Source organism: Ranitomeya imitator, chromosome 3, assembly GCF_032444005.1.
Source record: "Ranitomeya imitator isolate aRanImi1 chromosome 3, aRanImi1.pri, whole genome shotgun sequence".
Lineage (NCBI taxonomy): Eukaryota > Metazoa > Chordata > Amphibia > Anura > Dendrobatidae > Ranitomeya > Ranitomeya imitator.
In genome coordinates this window covers 659,346,156-659,369,075 of record NC_091284.1, presented here as the reverse complement: position 1 = coordinate 659,369,075, position 22,920 = coordinate 659,346,156, and the positions used below count along the sequence as shown (strand labels likewise).

The window sequence follows — 22,920 nt, the reverse complement described above, 5'->3', positions numbered from 1 at the left end:
AAAAAAAATGGTCTCAGAACTTCTCTTATCCCTCTATTGAGATGCATTAGTACTTTGGGCCACCTGTACAGTTATGACCTGGTAGTCAGGACAATAATAGACCTGGTGGTTAAGAGCACACGGAATGACCTGATAGTTACTGATAATATAGGACGAGCTCTGGGACGTGGAAACTCTGCTGACCGCAATCCCTAATCCTATCAAACACACTAGAAATAGCCGTGGATTGCTCCTAACGCTCCCTATGCAACTCGGCACAGCCTAAGGAACTAGCTAGCCCTGAAGATAGAAAAATAAAGCCTACCTTGCCTCAGAGAAATTCCCCAAAGGAAAAGGCAGCCCCCTACATATAATGACTGTGAGTAAAGATGAAATTACAAACACAGAGATGAAATAGATTTAGCAAAGTGAGGCCCGACTTACTGAACAGACTGAGGATAGGAAAGGTAGCTTTGCGGTCAGCACAAAAACCTACAAAAAGACCACGCAGAGGGCGCAAAAAGACCCTCCGCACCGACTCACGGTGCGGAGGCGCTCCCTCTGCGTCCCAGAGCTTCCAGCAAGCAAGACAACAATCAAAATAGCAAGCTGGACAGAAAAATAGCAAACTAGAGAAATACAAGCAGGCACTTAGCTTCTGCTGGGAAGACAGGTCACAAGAACGATCCAGGAGTGAACTAGACCAATACTGGAACATTGACAGGTGGCATGGAGCAAAGATCTAAGTGGAGTTAAATAGAGCAGCCAGCTAACGAATTAACCTCGTCACCTGTGGAAGGAAACTCAGAAACACCCACAGCCACCCGAGGAAGTCCATGGACAGAACCAGCCATTCATGACCACAGGAGGGAGCCTGACAACAGAATTCACAACACCCCAGGCCGATCAGGACGAGCCAAGTGAAAAGCACGAACCAAATCGGTAGCATGGACATCGGAGGCAACAACCCAAGAATTATCCTCCTGGCCATAACCCTTCCACTTGACAAGATACTGGAGCTTCCTCCTCGAAAAACGAGAATCCAAAATCTTCTCAACCTCATATTCCAACTCTCCCTCAACCAACACCGGGGCAGGAGGGTCAACCGAGGGAACAACGGGCACCACATATCTCCACAACAAAGATCTATGGAAAACATTATGAATGGCAAAAGAGGCTGGAAGAGCCAAACGAAAAGAGACCGGATTAATAATTTCAGAAATTTTATAAGGACCAATAAACCGAGGCTTAAACTTAGGAGAAGAAACCTTCATAGGAACATGACGAGAAGACAACCAAACCAAATCCCCCACACGAAGCCGGGGACCAACACGCCGACGGCGGTTAGCAAAACGTTGAGCCCTTTCCTGAGACAACGTCAAATTGTCCACCACATGAGTCCAAATCTGCTGCAACCTGTCCACCACAGAATCAACACCAGGACAATCAGAAGGCTCAACCTACCCAGAAGAAAAACGAGGATGAAAACCAAAATTACAAAAGAAAGGTGAAACCAAAGTAGCCGAACTAGCCCGATTATTAAGGGCAAACTCGGCCAACGGCAAGAAAGACACCCAATCATCCTGATCAGCAGACACAAAGCATCTCAAATAGGTCTCCAAGGTCTGATTAGTTCACTCAGTTTGGCCATTAGTCTGAGGATGAAACGCCGAAGAAAAAGACAAATCAATGCCCATCCTAGCACAAAAGGCCCGCCAAAATCTAGAGACAAACTAAGAACCTCTGTCAGACACAATATTCTCCGGAATGCCATGCAAACGAACCACATGCTGAAAAAACAATGGAACCAGATCTGAGGAGGAAGGCAACTTAGGCAAAGGTACCAAATGGATCATTTTAGAGAACCGGTCACAAACAACCCAGATAACAGACATCTTCTGGGAAACAGGAAGAACCGAAATAAAATTCATGGAAATATGTGTCCAGGGCCTCTCAGGGACCGGCAAAGGCAAAAGCAACCCACTAGCGCGGGAACAGCAAGGCTTGGCCCGGGCACAAGTCCCACAGGACTGCACAAAAGCACGCACATCGCGAGACAAGGAAGGCCACCAAAAGGACCTAGCAACCAAATCTCTGGTACCAAAAATCCCAGGATGACCAGCCAACACTGAACAATGAACCTCAGAAATTACCTTACTTGCCCATCTATCAGGAACAAACAGCTTCCCCACTGGACAGCGGTCAGGCCTATCAGCCTGAAATTCCTGAAGCCCCCTGCGCAAATCAGGGGAGATAGCAGAAAGAATCACCCCTTCCTTAAGAATGCCAACCGGCTCAAGGACTCCAGGAGAATCAGGCAAAAAACTCCTAGAGAGGGCATCAGCCTTAACATTCTTAGATCCCGGAAGATACGAGACCACAAAATCAAAACGGGAGAAAAACAGGGACCATCGAGCCTGTCTAGGATTCAGCCACTTGGCCGACTCGAGGTAAATCAGATTCTTATGATCGGTCAGGACCACAACACGGTGTTTAGCTCCCTCAAGCCAATGTCGCCACTCCTCAAACGCCCACTTCATAGCCAACAACTCCCGATTGCCGACATCATAATTGCGTTCCGCAGGCGAAAACTTTCTGGAAAAAAAAGCACACGGTTTCATCAAAGAACCATCAGACTCCCTCTGAGACAAGACGGCCCCTGCCCCAATCGCAGAAGCGTCGACCTCAACCTGAAAAGGAAGAGAAGCATCCGGTTGACGCAACACAGGGGCAGAAGTAAATCGGCGTTTAAGCTCTTGAAAGGCCTCAACAGCCTCAGAGGACCAATTCGTCACATCAGCGCCTTTCTTCGTCAAATCAGTAAGGGGCTTAACCACACTGGAAAAGTTGGCAATGAATCGGCGATAGAAATTAGCAAAGCCCAAAAATTTTTGAAGACCCTTCACAGATGTGGGTTGGATCCAGTCATGAATAGCTTGGACCTTAACAGGATCCATTTCTATAGATGAGGGAGAAAAAACAAAACCCAAAAAAGAGACCTTCTGAACTCCGAATAGGCACTTAGACCCCTTCACAAATAAAGCATTATCACGAAGGATCTGGAACACCATCCTGACCTGCTTCACATGAGACTCCCAATCATTGGAATAAATCAAAATATCATCCAAATATACGACCATGAATTTATCAAGATAATTGCGGAAAATATCATGCATGAAAGACTGGAACACAGATGGAGCATTAGAGAGCCCAAATGGCATCACAAGGTATTCAAAATGGCCTTCGGGCGTATTAAATGCAGTTTTCCATTCGTCACCCTGTTTAATACGAACAAGATTATATGCCCCTCGGAGGTCAATCTTAGTAAACCAACTAGCCCCCTTAATCTGAGCAAACAAATCAGAAAGCAAAGGCAAGGGGTATTGGAATTTGACCGTGATCTTATTAAGAAGACGATAATCAATACAGGGTCTCAAGGAGCCATCCTTCTTAGCAACAAAAAAGAAACCCGCTCCCAATGGTGACGAAGAGGGCCGAATATGCCCTTTCTCCAAAGATTCCTTAACATAGCTCCGCATGGCAGCATGCTCTGGCACAGACAGATTGAAAAGTCGGCCCTTAGGGAACTTACAACCAGGAATCAAGTTAATAGCACAATCACAGTCCCTATGTGGAGGAAGGGAACTGGACTTGGGCTCATCAAATACATCCTGGAAATCCGACAAAAACTCAGGGACCTCAGAAGAGGGGGAAGAGGAAATTGACATCAAAGGAACGTCACTATGTACCCTTTGACAACCCCAACTAGTCACAGACATAGTTTTCCAATCCAGCACCGGATTATGTTCCTGTAACCATCGAAATCCCAGCACAACAACATCATGCAGGTTATGCAACACCAGAAAATGGCAATCTTCCTGATGTGCAGGAGCCATGTACATAGTCATCTGTGTCCAGTACTGAGGTTTATCCTTAGCCAAGGGTGTAGCATCAATGCCCCTCAAAGGAATAGGGCTCTGCAAAGGCTGCAAGGAAAAAGCACAGCGCCTGGCGAATTCTAAGTCAATTAAGTTCAGGGCAGCGCCTGAATCCACAAATGCCATGACAGAAAAGGACGACAATGAGCAAATCAGGGTCACAGATAAGAGAAATTTAGGCTGTATAGTACTAATGGTAACAGACCTAGCAACTCTCTTAGTATGTTTAGGGCAATTAGAGATAACATGAGCCGAATCACCACAGTAAAAACACAGCCTATTCTGACGTCTGAATTCCTGCCTTTCTATTCTACTCAAAATCCTATCACATTGCATAGGTTCAGGACTATGCTCAGAGGATACTGCCATATGGTGCACAGCTTTGCGCTCGCACAGACGCCGATCAATCTGAATGGCTAGAGACATAGATTCGTTCAAACCGGCAGGCGTAGGAAAACCCACCATAACATCTTTAAGGGTTTCAGAAAGACCTTTTCTGAAAATAGCAGCCAGAGCCTCTTCATTCCATTTAGTGAGCACAGACCATTTTCTACATTTCTGGCAGTATAACTCTGCCGCTTCATGACCTTGACACAGGGCCAACAGTGTTTTCTCAGCATGCTCTACAGAGTTAGGTTCGTCATACAATAATCCGAGCGCTTGAAAAAATGCGTCTACATTCAATAATGCCGGATCCCCTGTTTCAAGAGAAAAAGCCCAGTCTTGCGGATCACCACGCAGCAAGGATATGATGATTTTCACCTGCTGAATGGGATCACCTGAAAAACGGGGTTTCAAAGCAAAAAACAATTTGCAGTTATTTTTAAAGTTCAAAAACTTGGATCTGTCCCCAAAGAACAAATCCGGAGTAGGAATTCTTGGCTCTAAAGCCGGAGTCTGGACAACATAGTCCTGGATACTCTGTACTCTTGCAGCCAGTTGATCCACACGAGAAAACAAACCCTGAGCATCCATGCCAGAGCATATATCCTGCACCACCCAGATATCAAGAGGAAAAAAGAGGCAAACCAGAGCACAGAAAAAAAAATGGTTCAGAACTTTCTTTTCCTTCTTTTGAGATACATTTAATTCATTTTTGGCCACTTGTACTGTTATGATCTGGTGGTTTAGGAACAACATGAGACAAGCTCTGAAGGAGGTGGTATCTGTACTGACCGCAGACCCTGAACCTAGCAGCGCAACTAGAAATAGCCGTGGGGGGTACCTGACGCTCCCTAGACCCCTCGGCACAGCCTAAGATCTAACTTCCCCTAAAGATGGAAACAGGAAACCTATCTTGCCTCAGAGAAAATCCCCAAAGGAAAGATAGCCCCCCCACAAATATTGACGGTGAGAGGAGGGGAAAATAACATACGCAGAGATGAAATCAGATTTTAGCATAGGAGGCCAGTCTAGCTTGATAGATAGGACAGGAAAGGATACTGTGCGGTCAGTATAAAAACTACAAAACAATCCACACAGAGTTTACAAAATCTCCACACCTGACTAAAGGTGTGGAGGGTAAATCTGCTTCCCAGAGCTTCCAGCTAACAGAAAAAATCCATAATGACAAGCTGGACAAAAATAGAATGCAAAGAACAATAAGTCCACAACATGTGGACTGAAATGAGCAAAGCCAGAACTTATCTTTGCAGAACTGGTCAGGAAACCAGGAGAATCCAAGCAGAGATGTGAATCCAGCCTGAAAACATTGACAAGTGGCATAGGCTGAATACTAGAGCCAGGTTAAATAGCAGAGCCAGGAGAGGCGATTAGCGAAAGCAGCTGCTAAAGCTAAACCCAAGGAGCGGCAGTTCCACTCAAAACTACCAGAGGGAGCCCAAGGGCAGAATTCACAAAAGTGCCATTGACAACCACCGGAGGGAGCCCAAGAACGGAATTCACAACAGATATGCCAAGGAGAGATTTAACTCAATACTGAGTAGACAACAAAGCTCTCTCCAGAACCGAGATGCGAATTGGGGGCCCCGGTCACTGACAATTTTTTCTGGCATACCATGTAGGCGAAAGATATGCTTGATGAACAACGCTGCCAGAGCCCGTGCAGAAGGTAGCCGTGGAAGAGGCACCAAGTGAACCATTTTGGAAAAATGGTCGGTGATCACCCAGATAATGGTGCAGCTACGAGACTTGGGTAAGCCCACCACAAGGTCCATCCTGACCATCTCCCAGGGCCTGTCCGCCACCGGCGGGGGGTAAAGCAACCCAGCTGGCCATTGCCGAGGAGACTTGTTCTTGGTGCAAGAGACACACGCCCGAACATAGTCCGCGACATCATGAGCCATATGCGGCCACCAGTATGTCCTCGCCAGTAACTCAGATGTCCTTTTGGAACCAAAATGTCCACCCACCCTGGACGAGTGAGCCCAAGAGAGAACCTCCGGTCGCAAACTGGATGGTACAAAAGTCTTGCCCGGAGACACAGACTCAAGTGAAACCGGGGCCACAGTTCTCAGGCTCTCGGTGGGGACAATAAGCCGAGGCTCCTCTTCCTCCTCCTCAGATGATACAACGGAGCGAGAGAGAGCGTCGGCACGAATGTTCTTCTCCCCAGAAAGAAAATGGAGGGTGAAATGAAATCGGGAGAAGAACAAGGACCATATGGCCTGGCGAGAATTTAACCGCTGGGTTGTCTGCAGGTACACCAAATTTTTGTGATCAGTGAAGACTTGGAAGGGAAAACGAGCTCCCTCCAAGAGATGTCTCCACTCCGAGAAAGCCAACTTCATGGCTAGCAACTCCCTGGCCCTGATGGAATAATTCCTCTCTGCTGGTTAGAAGGTCTTAGAAAAGAGGAAGCAAGGATGCTTCCGACCTTGAGCATCCTTTTGGAAAAGGACTGCTCCAGCACCAACAGATGAGGCATCCACCTCCATTATAAATGGCTTATCTACATCGGGGCGATGTAGGATGGGAGCACTAGCGAAGTGTGACTTAATGGAGTTAAAGGCCTTGGAGACCTCCTCAGACCACAATTTGGGATTTGCTCCCTTCTTGGTGAGGGCAACCAAGGGAGCTACCAAAGTTGAGAAGTGTGGAATGAACTGGTGATAGTAATTAATGAACCCCATAAGGCGCTGCACCGCTTTAAGAGAATGGGGTTGCTGCCAGTCCATCACAGCCTGTAGTTTGGCAGGATCCATAGCCAATCCCTGGGCGGAGATGATATAGCCTAGGAAAGGTAAGGACTCCTGCTCGAACATACACTTCTCCAACTTGGCATAGAGGGAGTTTGCCCGTAGGAGGTCGAAGACTTTGCAAACATCTCTCCGGTGGGAGTCAACATCTGGAGAGTAGATGAGAATATCATCCAGATAGACTACGACCGAGGTGGAGAGCATATCCAGGAAGATGTCGTTCACAAAGTCTTGGAAAACGACTGGGGCATTACAGAGCCCAAAGGGCATCACCAGATATTCATAGTGCCCATCCCTGGTGTTAAAAGCCGTCTTCCATTCGTCCCCCTCACGGATGCGAATCAGGTTGTAAGCACTCCGCAGATCTAATTTAGTAAATACCCTTGCTCCCCGAAGCCTATCAAAGAGCTCAGATATCAGGGGCAAAGGATACTTATTCTTAACGGTGATGACCTTAAGACCCCTGTAATCTATGCATGGACGTAGTTCCCCACTCTTCTTCTGCACGAAGAACCCAGCCCCAGCAGGTGATGCTGACTTCCTGATGAATCTTCTTGCCAGATTCTCTTGAATGTACTGAGACATTGCCTCCATCTCCGGGAGAGATAACGGATAAACTCGACCCCGGGGAGGCTCAGCACCAGGCAAGAGATCAATAGGACAGTCATAGGGGCGGTAAGGCGGAAGGGTCTCCGCCGCCTTTTTGGAGAACACGTCCACATAGTGCCAATATTGCTTGGGGAGAGAAGATAGATCTGTGGGTACCTCAGTAGTAGCAACCTGAATGCATTCCCTCTGACACCTACCCCCACAAGATTCACCCCATCCCAGAATTCTGCCTGAGGACCACTCGATATGAGGAGAGTGGTAGCGTAGCCAAGGTATTCCCAACAGGACCTCATCAATTCCCTCAGGAATGATGAGCAGAGATATTATCTCCTGATGGGATGGCAACATGGACAGAGTAAAAGGGATGGTCTGGTGTGTTATCTGTGAGGGTAGTGTCGACCCATTCACCACTCGTACCATTACTGGTTGAGCTAGCATTACCAGGGGTATTGCGTGACGTTGGGCGAAAGGAGAAGACATAAAATTGCCCTCCGCCCCAGAATCCACACAGAGCTCTACAGACTGGGTGAATGAGCCTATAGCAATTGTCCCCTTAAAGGACAATTTAGAGGCAAACGTTGCCGTGTCTAGTGTACCTCCACCTACTACCACTAGATGCTGACGTTTCCTCAACTGCTGGGAACATCTGGTGGCAAGAAGTCCTGACTGCTGGCAAACATGACAGACCTTGAGTGCACAAGCGGTCCGGGACTTAGATCCCGCTCGTGACACTTCCATGGCCTCATGTGACTCAGGGACCAGGACCGGAGATTCCAGAGGTTTGGCGAAGGTGGGTGCCACTGGGATCGCTCTAACCTCCACTCGTTAAAACGGAGGTCAATACGAGTAGAGACAGCTATTAACTCCTCCAGTTTGGTGGGAATCTACCTAGTGGCCAGAGCGTCCTTCACGTGGTTAGCCAGCCCCCTCCAAAATATGGGGATAAGGGCTTTATCCGACGACTCCAGCTCAGATGCTAGGGTACGGAAGTGGACGGCAAAATGGCTGACCAAGGACAAACCCTGAGTCAATGCCAGCAGTTGGAGCGCCGTGTCATGGGTGACTCGAGGTCCTAAAAAGACCTGTTTCAGAGTGCTCAGGAACAGCGGAGCACTCTGCACCACATGATCGCCACGCTCCCACAGTGGCGTAGCCCATTCCAGCGCCCTGTCTGACAAGAGAGACACAATAAATCCCACCTTTGCCTGCTCTGTGGGAAAACGTGCAGCCAGGAGCTCGAGGTATATAGAGCACTGACTCACGAAACCCCTACAAGATTTACTTTCTCCAGAAAATTTTTCTGGCACCGGGAAGCGAGATAATGTTGGAACAGGGGTGGCAGTGAACAAGGTTGCTAAAGCCGCGCTAGCAGCCTGAACAGCAACTGCGGTTACATCCACAGCTGAGGTTGTGCGTTCGAGAGCCGCCAACCTACCCTCCAGCTGCTGGATGTACTGCAAGGACTGCTGTATGTCCGCCATTTACTAGCCAAACCCTGGCGCTAGTATTGTTAGGGCTGGCGGAATGCACCGTGTTAATTTGAGAGATATTATTTGGTGCGTTCGCAGCCCAGGGTCCACCGTGCAGGAGAGGACCTGCTGCTGGCAAATGGTGGACCTCTATGGCGGTAGAAACGCACTCTGTTACTTCACAGAGACGCTGTGCCAGATCTCACTCTGACCCTCGGTGGCTTTTAAACCCGCGCCAGAGGACTCCCCGAGTCAGCAGCTGAGACCTTGGCAACTAAGAAATGCGGAACCCTGTTGACTTCACAGGAGTATCCAGCAACTGCCGAGCTGAAGGCAGTGTGTGGCAAAACAAACATACAATCTCCTCACCGGAGGAGCCGGTATTCTAGGGGCTAATTTCAGCCGGGGCCCTAAATCCATGCACACAATCTCCTCGCCGGAGGTGCCAGCATTCTAGGGGCTTATTTCAGTCGAGTCCCTGAACACACATAAATGTGACCACACTGGCGCATGCTTGCACATAACTGATTCAATACTAGCGCATGGCCGTGCGGTCATGAGAGCCTTAGATAGCTGCAGCAAGTACAGGACCTTCCAAGAAGGACCAATGAGAAGCTGCTACAGAGCCTGAGCATCTACAGGACCTTCCTAGAAGGACCAATGGATTTAGCTGCAGTATCTGAACATGTGACCCTCGATCTTCACTGAGAGATCTTACTCTGGGCATGGTCAGAACGAGAAAAGCAGGACTTAGTCCTCGAAGCGTCTGCTCGCCGCTGCCCAACACTGACTTCAATGGTAGAAGCAGGAAAAGCAGCAGTAACCCATTGTACAGAGTCAGACTGAGCGAGACGCTGGGACTGACGTCTCTGCTGAGCAGGCTCCACTGCGGCAGGAGAAGAATGGGAGACCGCAGCGGAGATGGCCTGAGATTCCCCCTGTGCAGAGGTGGGAACTCGACCCCTAACACTAAGAATCATTTCGTCTATTACTGTAAGTTTTATGAGAAATTTTTTTTTTTTTTAAAATGTGTGAAAAAAATATTTTTGAGAAGTATAATTCATATTGAATATTTGTCTGTGTTTTCACATGGCCTAGATTCATATACATGTGCTGCTGTGTTCTTTTTTATCTATTTTGCAGTTTGCAGCTTACACGTGTTCACATTAGGAGTGCTGGTTGTTTTTTTTTTCTCTATTTAGTTATTGTATGTTGGCTGCATCCAGACTGATCTTGCACTCCTCCCATTGACCTTGCAGGTGGCGGTAATGAACTCTACCTGCCCATATATTGTAGGTTTAGCCCAGAGTGACATGTTTTGTCCATAGTTGTAGGCTGGTGGCCCAAAAGTGGCATGTATGGTAGAGTAGGACCCATCAGAAGGAGATCACCTTGCCGTGGTTGATGGGCACACAAGAATTGGCCAATTTATGCGCTAAGAATCTTCATTTAATCTATTACTGTAAGTTTTATGAAAACAATTTTTTTGAAAAAATGTGTGAAAAAAATATTTTTGAGAAGTATAATTCATATTGAATATTTGTCTGTGTTTTCACATGGCCTAGATTCATGTACATGTGCTGCTGTGTTCTTTTTTATCTCTCTCTCTCTGTATGTATATATATATATGTGTATATATATATATATATATATATATATAAATCTACCTATACTATGTGTAGACATTTATTTTACCTATTCTATTCTAACCTGTCAGTGTGATTTTACTGTACACTGCACTGAATTATCAGCTTTTCTACAGAACACCGGTGCGTATTTCTCACAAGTCACACTGATGGTCCGTGTGTAGTCCGTATTTTTCTCACCCCCATAGACTTTCATTGGTGGATTTTTTTGCGCAATACGCCGACAAACGCAGCATGCTGCGATTTTCTACGCCCTTAAAATACGGCTGAGAAATGTACGGCAGATAGGAGCTGCCCCATAGGGAATCATTGGTCCATGTGCAATGCGTAGTTTTTGCGCCTCTCATACGTCCGTAAAACTCTCTAGTGTGTCGCCAGCCTTAGAGTACATTCTCTATTATTTTTCTCTAAAAATAAAATGATTACCGTTCAATGATGGTTGTGCTGCTGAAAATAAGTGTGCAGGTTTAGAGGGAAGAGAGCATAATACAAATGTTTATAAGGAAAAGGGATTTCAGGTGCAAGGTGAAGCAGCTGAATGGCTGGGCACACTTGTGATTTTAACTATTCATTTAATCTGAAATACTTTTGAGTTGACCTTCATCATGTGAATCATTCATTATAATAGATCCTGGCAGGCCGCCAACCAGTCATCCAGCCGAGCCTTCTGACTACACATACATTATTGAAACATTTACAGATTGATGTTCTAGAGAAGATGTCCATTTTTAATTTGTTCTTAAGGATGCTGGGCACAGATGCATTTGGTCCAATATTGACGCCTTAGGACATATTCACTGTCTCATATAATTCCCATAAAACTGAATGTTGGTACATGCCGCTGAGAACTTCCCACTACTAGTTAGTCTTTCCAAGCAATATATTTTAGGAATCAAATACAATTTATGCACCAACACTTATCGATTATGCCACGATTGGGTCACAATTTGACATATAGCTGGTATAGAAGTCTTATTTTCATACCATTTATCTCCTCTAGGCTCTATCACTAGTGAAAACACGGTAGAAGGTGGTACTTCAGATTTTGAACAAGATGATACTAAGATACTTCGACAGGTAAGTAATCCACCAACAAACAGTATGCAAAGTCCCCAAACAAATTAGAATAAAGTGTATTTATTGTATCTGTATTCATTTATCAACGGTTTGAAAGATAAATGATTCAATGAAGTTTCCTATGTTAAAGATAGCAATGTATCAGTAAAAATTGGATGCTATACAGATGTTCCATAATCGATCTGATTTTTATTTATTCATATAATACACTTATCTGAATGAGCCTTAAGACCACCATTTCTTACTATGTGCAAAGTATGAAAGCAGATATCTGAATTCACAGAAGGAATATAATCACTCTGTGTTCATGATTAGGACATACTCATGTGTAGCAGATTAGTGGCAGAACTTTCCCTGACTGCACATGTTGCAGAAACCACCCAATTTAGATGCACAGACTGATTCTACAGTTGCCAAAATTTCTAAAACAAATATGCAGTGCGTGAATATACCTTTAGGTTATGTTCCCACGATGAGTTTTTATCCTGTTTTTAAAACTGCATGTTTTCTCTGCGTAAAAAATGCAGTGTCTTAAAAGGAAACCTGTCACCCCCAAAATCGAAGGTGAGCTAAGCCCACAAGCATCGGGGGCTTATCTACAGCATTCTGTAATGCGCTATTGCTTTGCCCTATTCCTCCCATTCTGTATTTTTTAACTTTTATTGCCCAGATGTAGTAATTTACATTTTTTCCTGTTAAAAACCATTGTTAGTTGCTGCCCACTGCTCCAATGTATTAATCTTTTTGAATCCTCTCTTCTCTAGTATTAGCTATCTCTCCTAGTTTTGTGTCATCAGCAAATTTAATCAGTGTGCCATCAATTCCTTCATCTAAATCATTGATAAAGATGTTGAACAATACAGGGCTCAGAACAGAACCCTGTGGTACCCCACTTGAGACATTCTTCCAACTGGATATGCAGCCATTTACAACCACTCTTTGGGTCAATCACTAAGCCATTTATGAATCCACCCAACAGTTGCCTTGTCCATTACATACTTAGTCATTTTTTCAATAGGGATCATGTGAGATACTTTGACAAATGCTTTGCTGAAGTCAAGATATACTACATCTACAGCATTTCCCTGATCCACCCAGTCAGTGATTCTGTCATAGAAGGAAATTAAGTTAGTCTCAGATGACTTATTAGTTACAAACCCATGCTGACTCTGGTTAATCACTTCATTCTTATCCATGTGCTTACATGCATGTTGTTTAATAATTTGTTCAAAGATCTTCCCTGGTCTAGAAGTCAGACTCACCGGCCTATAGTTCCCTGGGTCCACTTCTTCCCCTTTTTGAAGATAGTAACAAAATTTGCTCTTCTCCAGTCTTCTGGGACTTCTCCTGTTCTCTAAGAATTTTCAAAGATTATGGAGAGTGGTTCAAAAATTTCTTCTGCTATCTCCTTCAGTACTCTGGGGTGTAATTCATCTGGACCTGGAGACTTGAATTCATTTATGTTAGCTAAGTGTTTCCTCACTATCGTTCTGTTTATAGATATCCTGGATTCTTATATTCCTTTAATAGGACAGTGAAGATCAGTTGATGTTACATTTCCTTTCTGAGAGAAAACAGATGCAAAATAGGAATTTAAAGTTCGACCTTCTCAACATCCTTTCTTACCATTTCATCATTTTCATCCTGTAAAAATCCTATAGCATCTTTGACTTTTATTTTACTTCTGACATATCCCCAAAATACTTTTTTATTGCTTTTGACGTCTCTTGCAAGCCTTAATTCATTGTCAGCTATAGATAATCTGATTCGTGCCCTGCAGGTTCTGCAGACAGCATTATATTCTTCTTTAGATATGCCTCCCTCTTTCCATTTGATAAACATTTCTTTCTTCCTTTTTAGCATGTGTTTAAGTTCTGTCTTCATCCATCCTGGTTTCCTTAAATGCTTTCTATTCTTCCTTCTTTTTGGAATTGTTAACGATTGTGCTTTGAGAATCTAATTTTTCAAGATTTCCCATCCTTCCTGCAAATTTTTGTCCTTCTGGACATCCAGCCATTGGATCCCTCCGATTCTCTTTTTGAGTCCCTTAAAATCTGCCTTTCTGAAATCTAACCTTGAAGTCTGAGTCTTCACAGGTCTTCCTCCTCTAGGTATCCAAAATGCCAAAATAGCATGGTCGCTACCTCCTAGGGTCCCAGCCACCCTTACCTCCTCAACCATTTCCTCCTTGTTTATAAGGATTAGATTCAAGGTAGCAGATCCCTTGTTGTCTCCCCTACCTTTTGGAAGATAAAGTTGTCAGCAAGAGAGGATAAGAATTTGCTTGACCTATTAGTTTTGCCTGAGAGAGATTCCCAACAAATGTCTGGATAGTTGAAATCTTCCATGACCACTATGTCATATTTTTTGGAGAACTTGGCCATTTGATGCATGAAGAGTTCATCGATATCATCAGCTTGCACAGACGGCCTGTAGTAAATGCCTACAATGGTGTCCTGTCCGTTGTTCTCTCCTTGTATTCTTACCCAAACAGTTTCCACAGAACTCCCAGTCTCTGAAGCTTCAATCTCTGTGCAGATATACACTTTTCTAACATACAATGCGATACCTCCTCCTCGTTTTTTGCAAATAAGTTGTATCCTTATAGCCTTGTATTCCAATCATGTGTATCGTCCCGCCAAGTTTCAGTGATTCAAATGACATCATATTTCTTGTCCTGTGTTAGTAGTTCCAACTCTCCTTGTTTGTTGCCCATGCTTTGTGCATTTTGTGCAAACATTTTAGTTTGTGATTGGTTTCTCTTCTTCCAATATTTTTATTATTTAGGTTTTTTGTCTTTGTTCTTCTTTTCCACTTCTAATAGCATAGTTCTCAATAGTATTTGTCAGGTGTATGGCTTTTTCTGGCCTTTTGCTTCCCTTCCGACATTGTTCTAGTTTAAAGCTCTCCTGATGAGTGCAGCAAGGCGACTTCCAAATACATATTTTCCAGTCTTCATAAGGTGCATCCCATCTCTAGCAAGCAATCATTTAGGTAATTCACTCCATGATCCAGAAATCCAAATCCTTGCTGACGGCACTATCGACGTAGCCAGTTGTTTACCTGCAGAATCTTATTCCACCTCCTTGTTCCATGGCCATCCACTGGGAGGATGTAAGAGAAGACCACCTGCGCTCCCAGTTCTTTCACTTTCTTACCTAAGTTTTCAATGTCAGTGCAGATGGTTTCCAGGTACCTTCTTGCGGTGTCATTTGTCCCCACATGTATTAGCAGGAATGGGTGGTCGTCTGTAGGTCTGAAGAGTCCTGATATCCTGTCAAACACATCTTTAGTTTTTGTACCTGGAAGACAGCACATTTCTCTCGAGATTACAGTATATCAGATTGCAGTATATCTGGTCTGCAAATAGCGGCCTCTGTTCCTCTCAACAGGGAATCCCCCATGACAACAACTTTCTGACAGCTGCATTTAACTCACGCTCAACGGAAGCGCATCATAAATCCGACCCATCGGTGAGCCCTTCACATGATCGCAGGTCACCAATGGGTCGGCATGACAACCAGTGGTCTGAAGCAAATCTCTATTGTTGTCATTGCCGGATTGCTATGAGCGCCACCCACCAATCTGCTCTTTGCTAAAATATTAGGCTAGACAAGAATGGAAAGAAAGCTATTATACTGTATATATGAGTGCTCCCTGACTAAGTCCATGCGAAACGTGCGTTGGGGGTGCACGTGTGATTTGCAGGACAGCCATGGGTAAGAACATTTACTATATGTGATCCTGGTGTTGCCGAGTCAACATTAGCATATTTACTGATTATGATGATATATTGGATATCTTACTTTTTGCACTTATGCTGACATGGCTACATATGTCTCACTATTTTCCTGGATAAGACTTGAAGCACATGTATTCATATGCCTCACTACTAGACTCTACTATGCTGTACCTGTGTGTTTGCACTTGATTTTTGCTGCACCTGATTCCTTGTCTTCTACAGCTCTGTCAAGGATATGGTTCTTTTAATGTTATCTTTTTGGTGCCTTCTATATAATTAGTCTAATAAAATTACTTTGCTTTTACTTTTTCTTGGTGGACTATTTTACTCCATTCTTGCATGTACTGTATACAAAACTGACAGCTGTGGGCTGAAACCCTCAGCTGTCAGCTTTAACAAGGCTGCTTACCAAGAATAGAGGGGTCACCATGCCGTTTTTTAATTATTTAAATAAAAAATTTTAAAAACAGTATGGGGTCTCTTCTATTTTTGACAGCCAGCCAAGATAAATCTAACAGCTGTGGGCTGATACTCTCAGGCTGGTAAGGGGCCATGGATATTGCCCCCAGCCTAAAAATAGCAGCCCACAGCCACTCCAAAAAAGGTGCATCTATTAGATGCACCAATTCTGGTGCTTTGACCGGCTCTTCCCACTTGTCATGTGGCAGTGGCAAGTGGGGTTCATATTTGTAGATTTGATGTCACCTTTGTATTGTCTAGTGACATCAAGCCCAGAGGTTAGTAATGGAGAGGCATCTATAAGATACCCCTATTACTAACCCCATAGTGATATTGTTTTTTACAAAAAAAACACACACCCGGAATAAAGTCGTTTATTTGAAATAATGACAAAGACTCCTTCATTGACTCTAAATTATACCATACTCACATCATCGTCCAATCCATTGAAGCCATTGTCCCCTGCAAATGAATTAAAATAATAAACAACCATATTACTCACCTGTCCGAAGTGAAGAGATAATCCATAATGACCCACGACGATTCTGGAGACGGGTGACACACTGACAGGAGTGTGTAATCACTCCTGCAGTGTGTAGCGCTGAGCTGAGTTCATCAGCTGTTTAGCCCCAGTGAGAACTTTCTTATGCAGCAGTGCCGTAAGTGAGGTCACCTGGGCTCATTACCTGATGAACTCCGGTGACCTCACTTATGGCCACACACTGCAGAAGTGATTACACGCTCCTGTCAGTGTGTCGCATCAGCTGATGTGAACGCTCTATAAGTGATCTGAATCATTGTGGGACAGTATGGATTACGGCAGATAGGTGAGGGATATGGTGGTTAATTATTTTTCTCTTTTCCAGGTAACATGGGCATTGGGGATTAGGCATTAATGTGAGAATATGGTGTTTTTTTTATTTTTTACAAAAGACCAGGGCTTCAGAGATTAGGTGTAAGTGAGTATACACTGTGTTTATTTTTATTTCAATATTTATTTCTTTATTTTAACTTTTTTTTCTTTACTTTGAGCACAGGCACCGGCTGATGACTATGCCCATTAGCAGCCACCTATTCCCGCTATTATCAGCGACAGCAGGCATAGGCTGAAGGGAGTAGTAGTCTCTCATCAGCCGACGCCTGTGACCTGCGGTAAGCTTTTTACAGCGGCTCCCAGTCACAGCTGCGGGGTTATGCTGACATCTGACAGTGTGACCTCGCAGCACTCTGACCGATAATAACAATCTTACCTGACATAATGTTACCGCTGATAATAGCCGCCGTGTGCACACAGTCTTTGTGGAAACTCTATCATTTACCGGACTTTGGCCAAATTTTGCAGATTTTGAGGAAAATGCTGGGGAATCAAAAACAAATCCAAATGTGCAGGTTTTAACATGCGCCCCCCATTGTCGCCCCTGTCACATGATTGAAGGGCGCCGATGGGTTGTTATGGCAGCCTGGGGTCTGCTGATGACCCTGTATCTGTCATTACGATCCTCCTATCATTACAGGCCAACATTAATAAGAGAATATGATTTCTGCTATACATAGCAGTGCTAGATCACTGCTATGTGTAGCACAGGTGATCGGAAGATTGCAGCTTCAAGTCTCCTAAGGGGACTATTGAAGTTAGTAAAAAGTAAAAAATAAAAAAATTAAAAAAGCACAAAAGTTAAAATAACCCCCCTTTTGTCCCATTAAAAATAAAACAATTACAAATGAAAATATCTGGTATTGTTGTGTTCAGAAATGTCTGATCTATAACATATAAAGTAAATTAATCCGATAAGTAAATTGTGTAGCAAGAAAAAAAATAGAAACCCTAGAATTGTTTTTTGGCTGCCACAAAATTGCAATAAAATGCAATAAGAGGTGATCAAAGCATCATATCTACCCCAAAATGGTATTATTAAAAATGTAACGTCGGTGCGCAAAAAATAAGCCCTCACACAGTCCCAGATGCTGAAAAATTAAAAGTTATGTTTCTTGGAAAATGGCAACATGAACAAAATAATTTTTTGTACAAATTTTCCAAAACAATTCATCACACCTAAATTAAAAAAAAGAAACTATACATGATTGGTATCTGTGTGCTCATACTGACCTGGCAAATCATATTTCATATTTTGAACCAGTTACAGAAGAAGAAGTAAGCAGGCTCCTTGCATCTTCTCGCCCGACCACTTGCACCAGTGACCCCATTCCGTCACATTTCCTCCAGTCCCTTTCCCCGGCTGTCACCTCTCACCTAACAAAAATATTCAACCTTTCCCTCACTTCCGGTATTTTTCCCTCCTCATTTAAGCATGCCATCATACATCCATTACTTAAAAAACCATCCCTCGACCAAAACTGTGCCGCTAATTATAGACCTGTCTCTAATCTTCCCTTCATCTCTAAACTCCTCGAACGCCTGGTCCACTCCCGTCTTACCCGCTATCTCTCAGATAACTCTCTTCTCGACCCTCTTCAATCTGGTTTCCGCTCTTTACACTCTACTGAAACTGCCCTCACTAAAGTCTCTAATGACCTACTAACAGCTAAATCTAATGGTCACTACTCCATGCTAATTCTCTTGGATCTCTCTGCAGCATTTGATACTGTGGATCATCAGCTCCTCCTCACTATGCTCCGCTCCATCGGCCTCAAGGACACCGTTCTCTCCTGGTTCTCCTCCTATCTCTCTGACCGATCCTTCACTGTATGTTTCGCTGGTTCCTCCTCCTCTCACCTTCCCCTTACTGTTGGGGTTCCTCAAGGATCAGTCCTAGGCCCCCTCCTCTTCTCTTTGTTTGTCCAATAGGGGCAGTATACAATCAGTAGATTTGGCTTCCAGTACCATCTCTATGCTGACGACACCCAACTATACACTTCTTCTCCTGATCTCACGCCTGCCTTATTAGAAAACACCAGTGATTGTCTTACCGCTGTCTCTAGCATCATGTCCTCCCTCTATCTGAAACTAAACCTGTCAAAAACTGAACTCCTCGTGTTTTCTCCCTCTACTAACCTACCTTTGCCTGACATTGCCATCTCCGTTTGCGGTTCCACCATTACTCCAAAGCAACATGCCCGCTGCCTTGGGGTCATCCTTGATTCTGACCTTTCATTCACCCCCCACATCCGATCACTGGCTCGCTCTTCTTACCTGCATCTCAAAAACATTTCTAGAATTCGCCCTTTTCTTACTTTCGACTCTGCAAAAACTCTTACTGTTTCACTTATTCATTCTCGTCTGGACTATTGTAACTCTCTACTAATCGGCCTCCCTCTTACCAAACTCTCCCCGCTCCAATCTGTCCTGAATGCTGCTGCCAGGATCATATTCCTCACCAACCGTTACACCGATGCCTCTACCTTGTGCCAGTCATTACACTGGTTACCCATCCACTCAAGAATCCAGTACAAAACTACTACCCTCATCCACAAAGCACTCCATGGCTCAGCACCACCCTACATCTCCTCTCTGGTCTCAGTCTACCACCCTACCCGTGCCCTCCGCTCCGCTAATGACCTCAGGTTAGCATCCTCAATAATCAGAACCTCCCACTCCCGTCTCCAAGACTTTACACGTGCTGCGCCGATTCTTTGGAATGCACTACCTAGGATAATACGATTAATCCCCAATCCCCACAGTTTTAAGCGTGCCCTAAAAACTCATTTGTTCAGACTGGCCTACCGCCTCAATGCATTAACCTAACGATCCCTGTGTGGCCTATATTAAAAAAAAAAAAAAAAAATTAATTAACTGGTTCATGCAGCTTTACATGAACACCCAAGCCTTACACTATGGCTGGTCCGAATAACTATAGCAATTGTTACCATCCACCTCTCGTGTCTCCCCTTTTCCTCATAGTTTGTAAGCTTACGAGCAGGGCCCTCACTCCTCTTGGTATCTGTTTTGAACTGTATTTCTGTTATGCTGTAATGTCTATTGTATGTACAAGTCCCCTCTATAATTTGTAAAGCGCTGCGGAATATGTTGGCGCTATATAAATAAAAATTATTATTATTATTATTATTATATTTCCAGGTCAATTTTTACCATATAGTGAACATGGTAAACAAAAAGCCCAAAAAACAATTGTGGAATTTAACTATTTTTGCAATTTCACCGCACTTGGAATTTTTATTCCTGTTTTCCAGTACACTATGTGGTAAAAATGAATGGCCCTCATACAGCTATATAGATAGAAAATGAAATAAGTCATGGCTCTTGAAGGGGTTAATTTGTAGGCTTCATGAATATAGACGTTCCATCTACACATGTAAACATTTTTAATATGGTAGAAAATTGTGGAATACATAGCTGCATAATAAGACACTCTCTGTATCCGACAGCTTAATTATACCAGTAAGGCTGCGTGCTCAAAATCAGGAATAACAGCGTTTTAACACAGCGCACTTCCACAGCATTAAAAACGCTGCGTTGTACAGTGCAAGCATAGTGGATGGAATTTATAGAAATCCCATGTCCTCTGTGCTTCTATTTATCGCTGCATAAACGCACCCGTGGTGCAGGTTTACAAGCCGCAGCATGTTAGCTTCTGTTGCGAAAACGCTAGTCTCCGCAACTGAAATTTCTACTTTAGATGTGCACTGAGTGCAGTAAATCCGCACTGTTCAGTGAACACATGCGTATTTACCTGCATGATAAGATTGCAGCGCTTTGGACACAGTGAAAATACACTGCTTCCAAAGCGCTACTACTTTCCTGATCATGGGAACAAGTCTTTGTTTCAGGCCTGAGCACATTAACCCCTTTTTTACTCTAACAGGGCATCAAAGTAAGAATGCTGTTAATGAGTTTTAATATTTAATAGTTGATTTTTATTAATTAGCAAAATGAATGAACTAAAGAGAAATGACAATCAAATCAATATTTGGTATGACCCCTATTTGCCTTCACAACAGCATTAATTCTACAGGATACACAAATCAGGGTTTTTGTAGGAAGCTATTCAGTTGTATGAGTAATTCGTTATACCTAACAGGTGATCATGATCATCATTTTCAAATGTAGCTTGAAACAGGCATTAACTGAAACACAAACTGTTGTGTATGAGGCTTTAAACTGGGCGAGGAACATCCAAACTCTGCTACAAAGCTCAGGTTGTGGAAGACCGTTTCATGTCAGATGTCATACACCATGCCAACACGGAGTACAGCAACAAAAAAACATGGTACCGTAGTTATACTGCATCAGCAAGGTCTCTCCCAGTCAAAGATTTCAAAGCAGACTGGGGTGTCAAGATGTGCTGTGTAATACTAGCATTTTTTGAAAATGAAAGATGGCCACACTGATCTTCATGAACGTTTTCAGTGGTCATCTATGAATGTTTTATAACTGGCTTCCTGAAGCCATTGAGTAAGAAGGACTCCCAATTAAATACCTAAAACAGAACACTTAAGGCTTTTGATACACGTCAAATTAATGGTGAAAATCTAATGTGTATGGAGGCTTCTTGAATGTCCCACAATGGCATGTAAGTCAATAAATATAAAGATTGAGCGTGTTAGAATTAAACATGTCCAACTCTTTTGTTAAGCCAGAAGATAAGGTGTCTGATAACTCCTCTACGGTTGTTGACTATCTAAATAAATATAAGCAGGTCGGAGAAGGTATCTGTCACCTAGCTATCTCATGTATGGCCATCTTCAATCCATTGTCTTATCCATGTGCAGAGAGTGCAAAAACAAGATATCAACATCAATCTGTATGCACATGGTTTTATGTATGAAAGGATTCAAGGCATATACACAAATGTTATCACACGCTTAACTTTTCTTTTTTATGTTTTTGTGATTATCGTATTTTTATGTGCTTCCTCTGTTCTAGCTCCCACTGATTTGTGAAGATGATCCGCTGAGGATTATGGAAGCCACCATCTCAATTTGTGAATTCTGTCACTTGCCTAAAAAACCCTTTCCATCCATTACACAACTTTCTTCTGAACCTGGCAGCACGGTAATTGTAGCAGTAGTTGGAGGTTGGACAACGTAATATTAATATCGACACTTTTGATTCACTCTTTTCTGTATACTAGGCCATAGTTATCATAGTATATTTATAATAGACAGCAAGAGTTTGAGACTCACTTTTTCTCCAAACTCTGGTAAAGTCAATAAGGTACAGTTATCAAACTTAGTGCAAAGTAAAAGTGGAGCCCATGTTCTTAGCAACAAATCACATTTCAGCTCTTATTTGTTCCTTGATTTATACAACAGCCCCACTTTTCTTGCCAATTTTGAAGAATCTTCTCCAGGCACTTCTTTTGTGACAATCCATGTATTTTTGCTGGCTCCAAAGTTATACCTAAAACAGAAAATCAAATATTTTTGCAATGTCCCTATCACTGGAAAATCATACAAAGACCTAGTGCCTAAAATAACAAAACTTTATTAAATATACTTTAAAATGTCAATTGAATGACATGTCACAGTAACTAGACACGAGATATTGACACACATGGTGTGGTGAAACACTACCTGAGTGGGTTGGGGAAAACTCGCTTGGCACGGGATTTAAGCACTCAGGCACGATTTCTCCACTTAAACAGTCTAATCCGGTTTATTAAACATCATAAACCACATGACATACAGTTTATTTCATTACATCCATGAACTTATCATGACCATCAGTCTGTTCATGCAGCAGATAAACTTCTCTGCCATATATTACAATTCCCTTTTGACCGGGGTTACCTTTCAGGAGTTCCGGCTCCACACACTGACTCCTGCCAGTTCTGGTTCATAGGGGAAAGCTGCCTCACTGGGATCACTGTCCTTGTGACGAGGGCACCTCGGATAGTCCAGACCCACAGTAGGAACTGTAGCTTC

General features: G+C 43.6%; 1 protein-coding gene across 1 annotated transcript in view; it reads left to right on the top strand.

The window, feature by feature from the left end:
* Positions 1-22,920, top strand: part of ERICH6B (glutamate rich 6B) — a 329,007-nt gene that overhangs the window by 153,749 nt on the left and 152,338 nt on the right. Inside the window, exons 5-6 of the mRNA XM_069760223.1 lie at positions 11,800-11,876; positions 21,920-22,048. Coding sequence (XP_069616324.1) covers positions 11,800-11,876; positions 21,920-22,048 — 206 coding nt within the window. The remainder of the gene's footprint in view (positions 1-11,799; positions 11,877-21,919; positions 22,049-22,920) is intronic.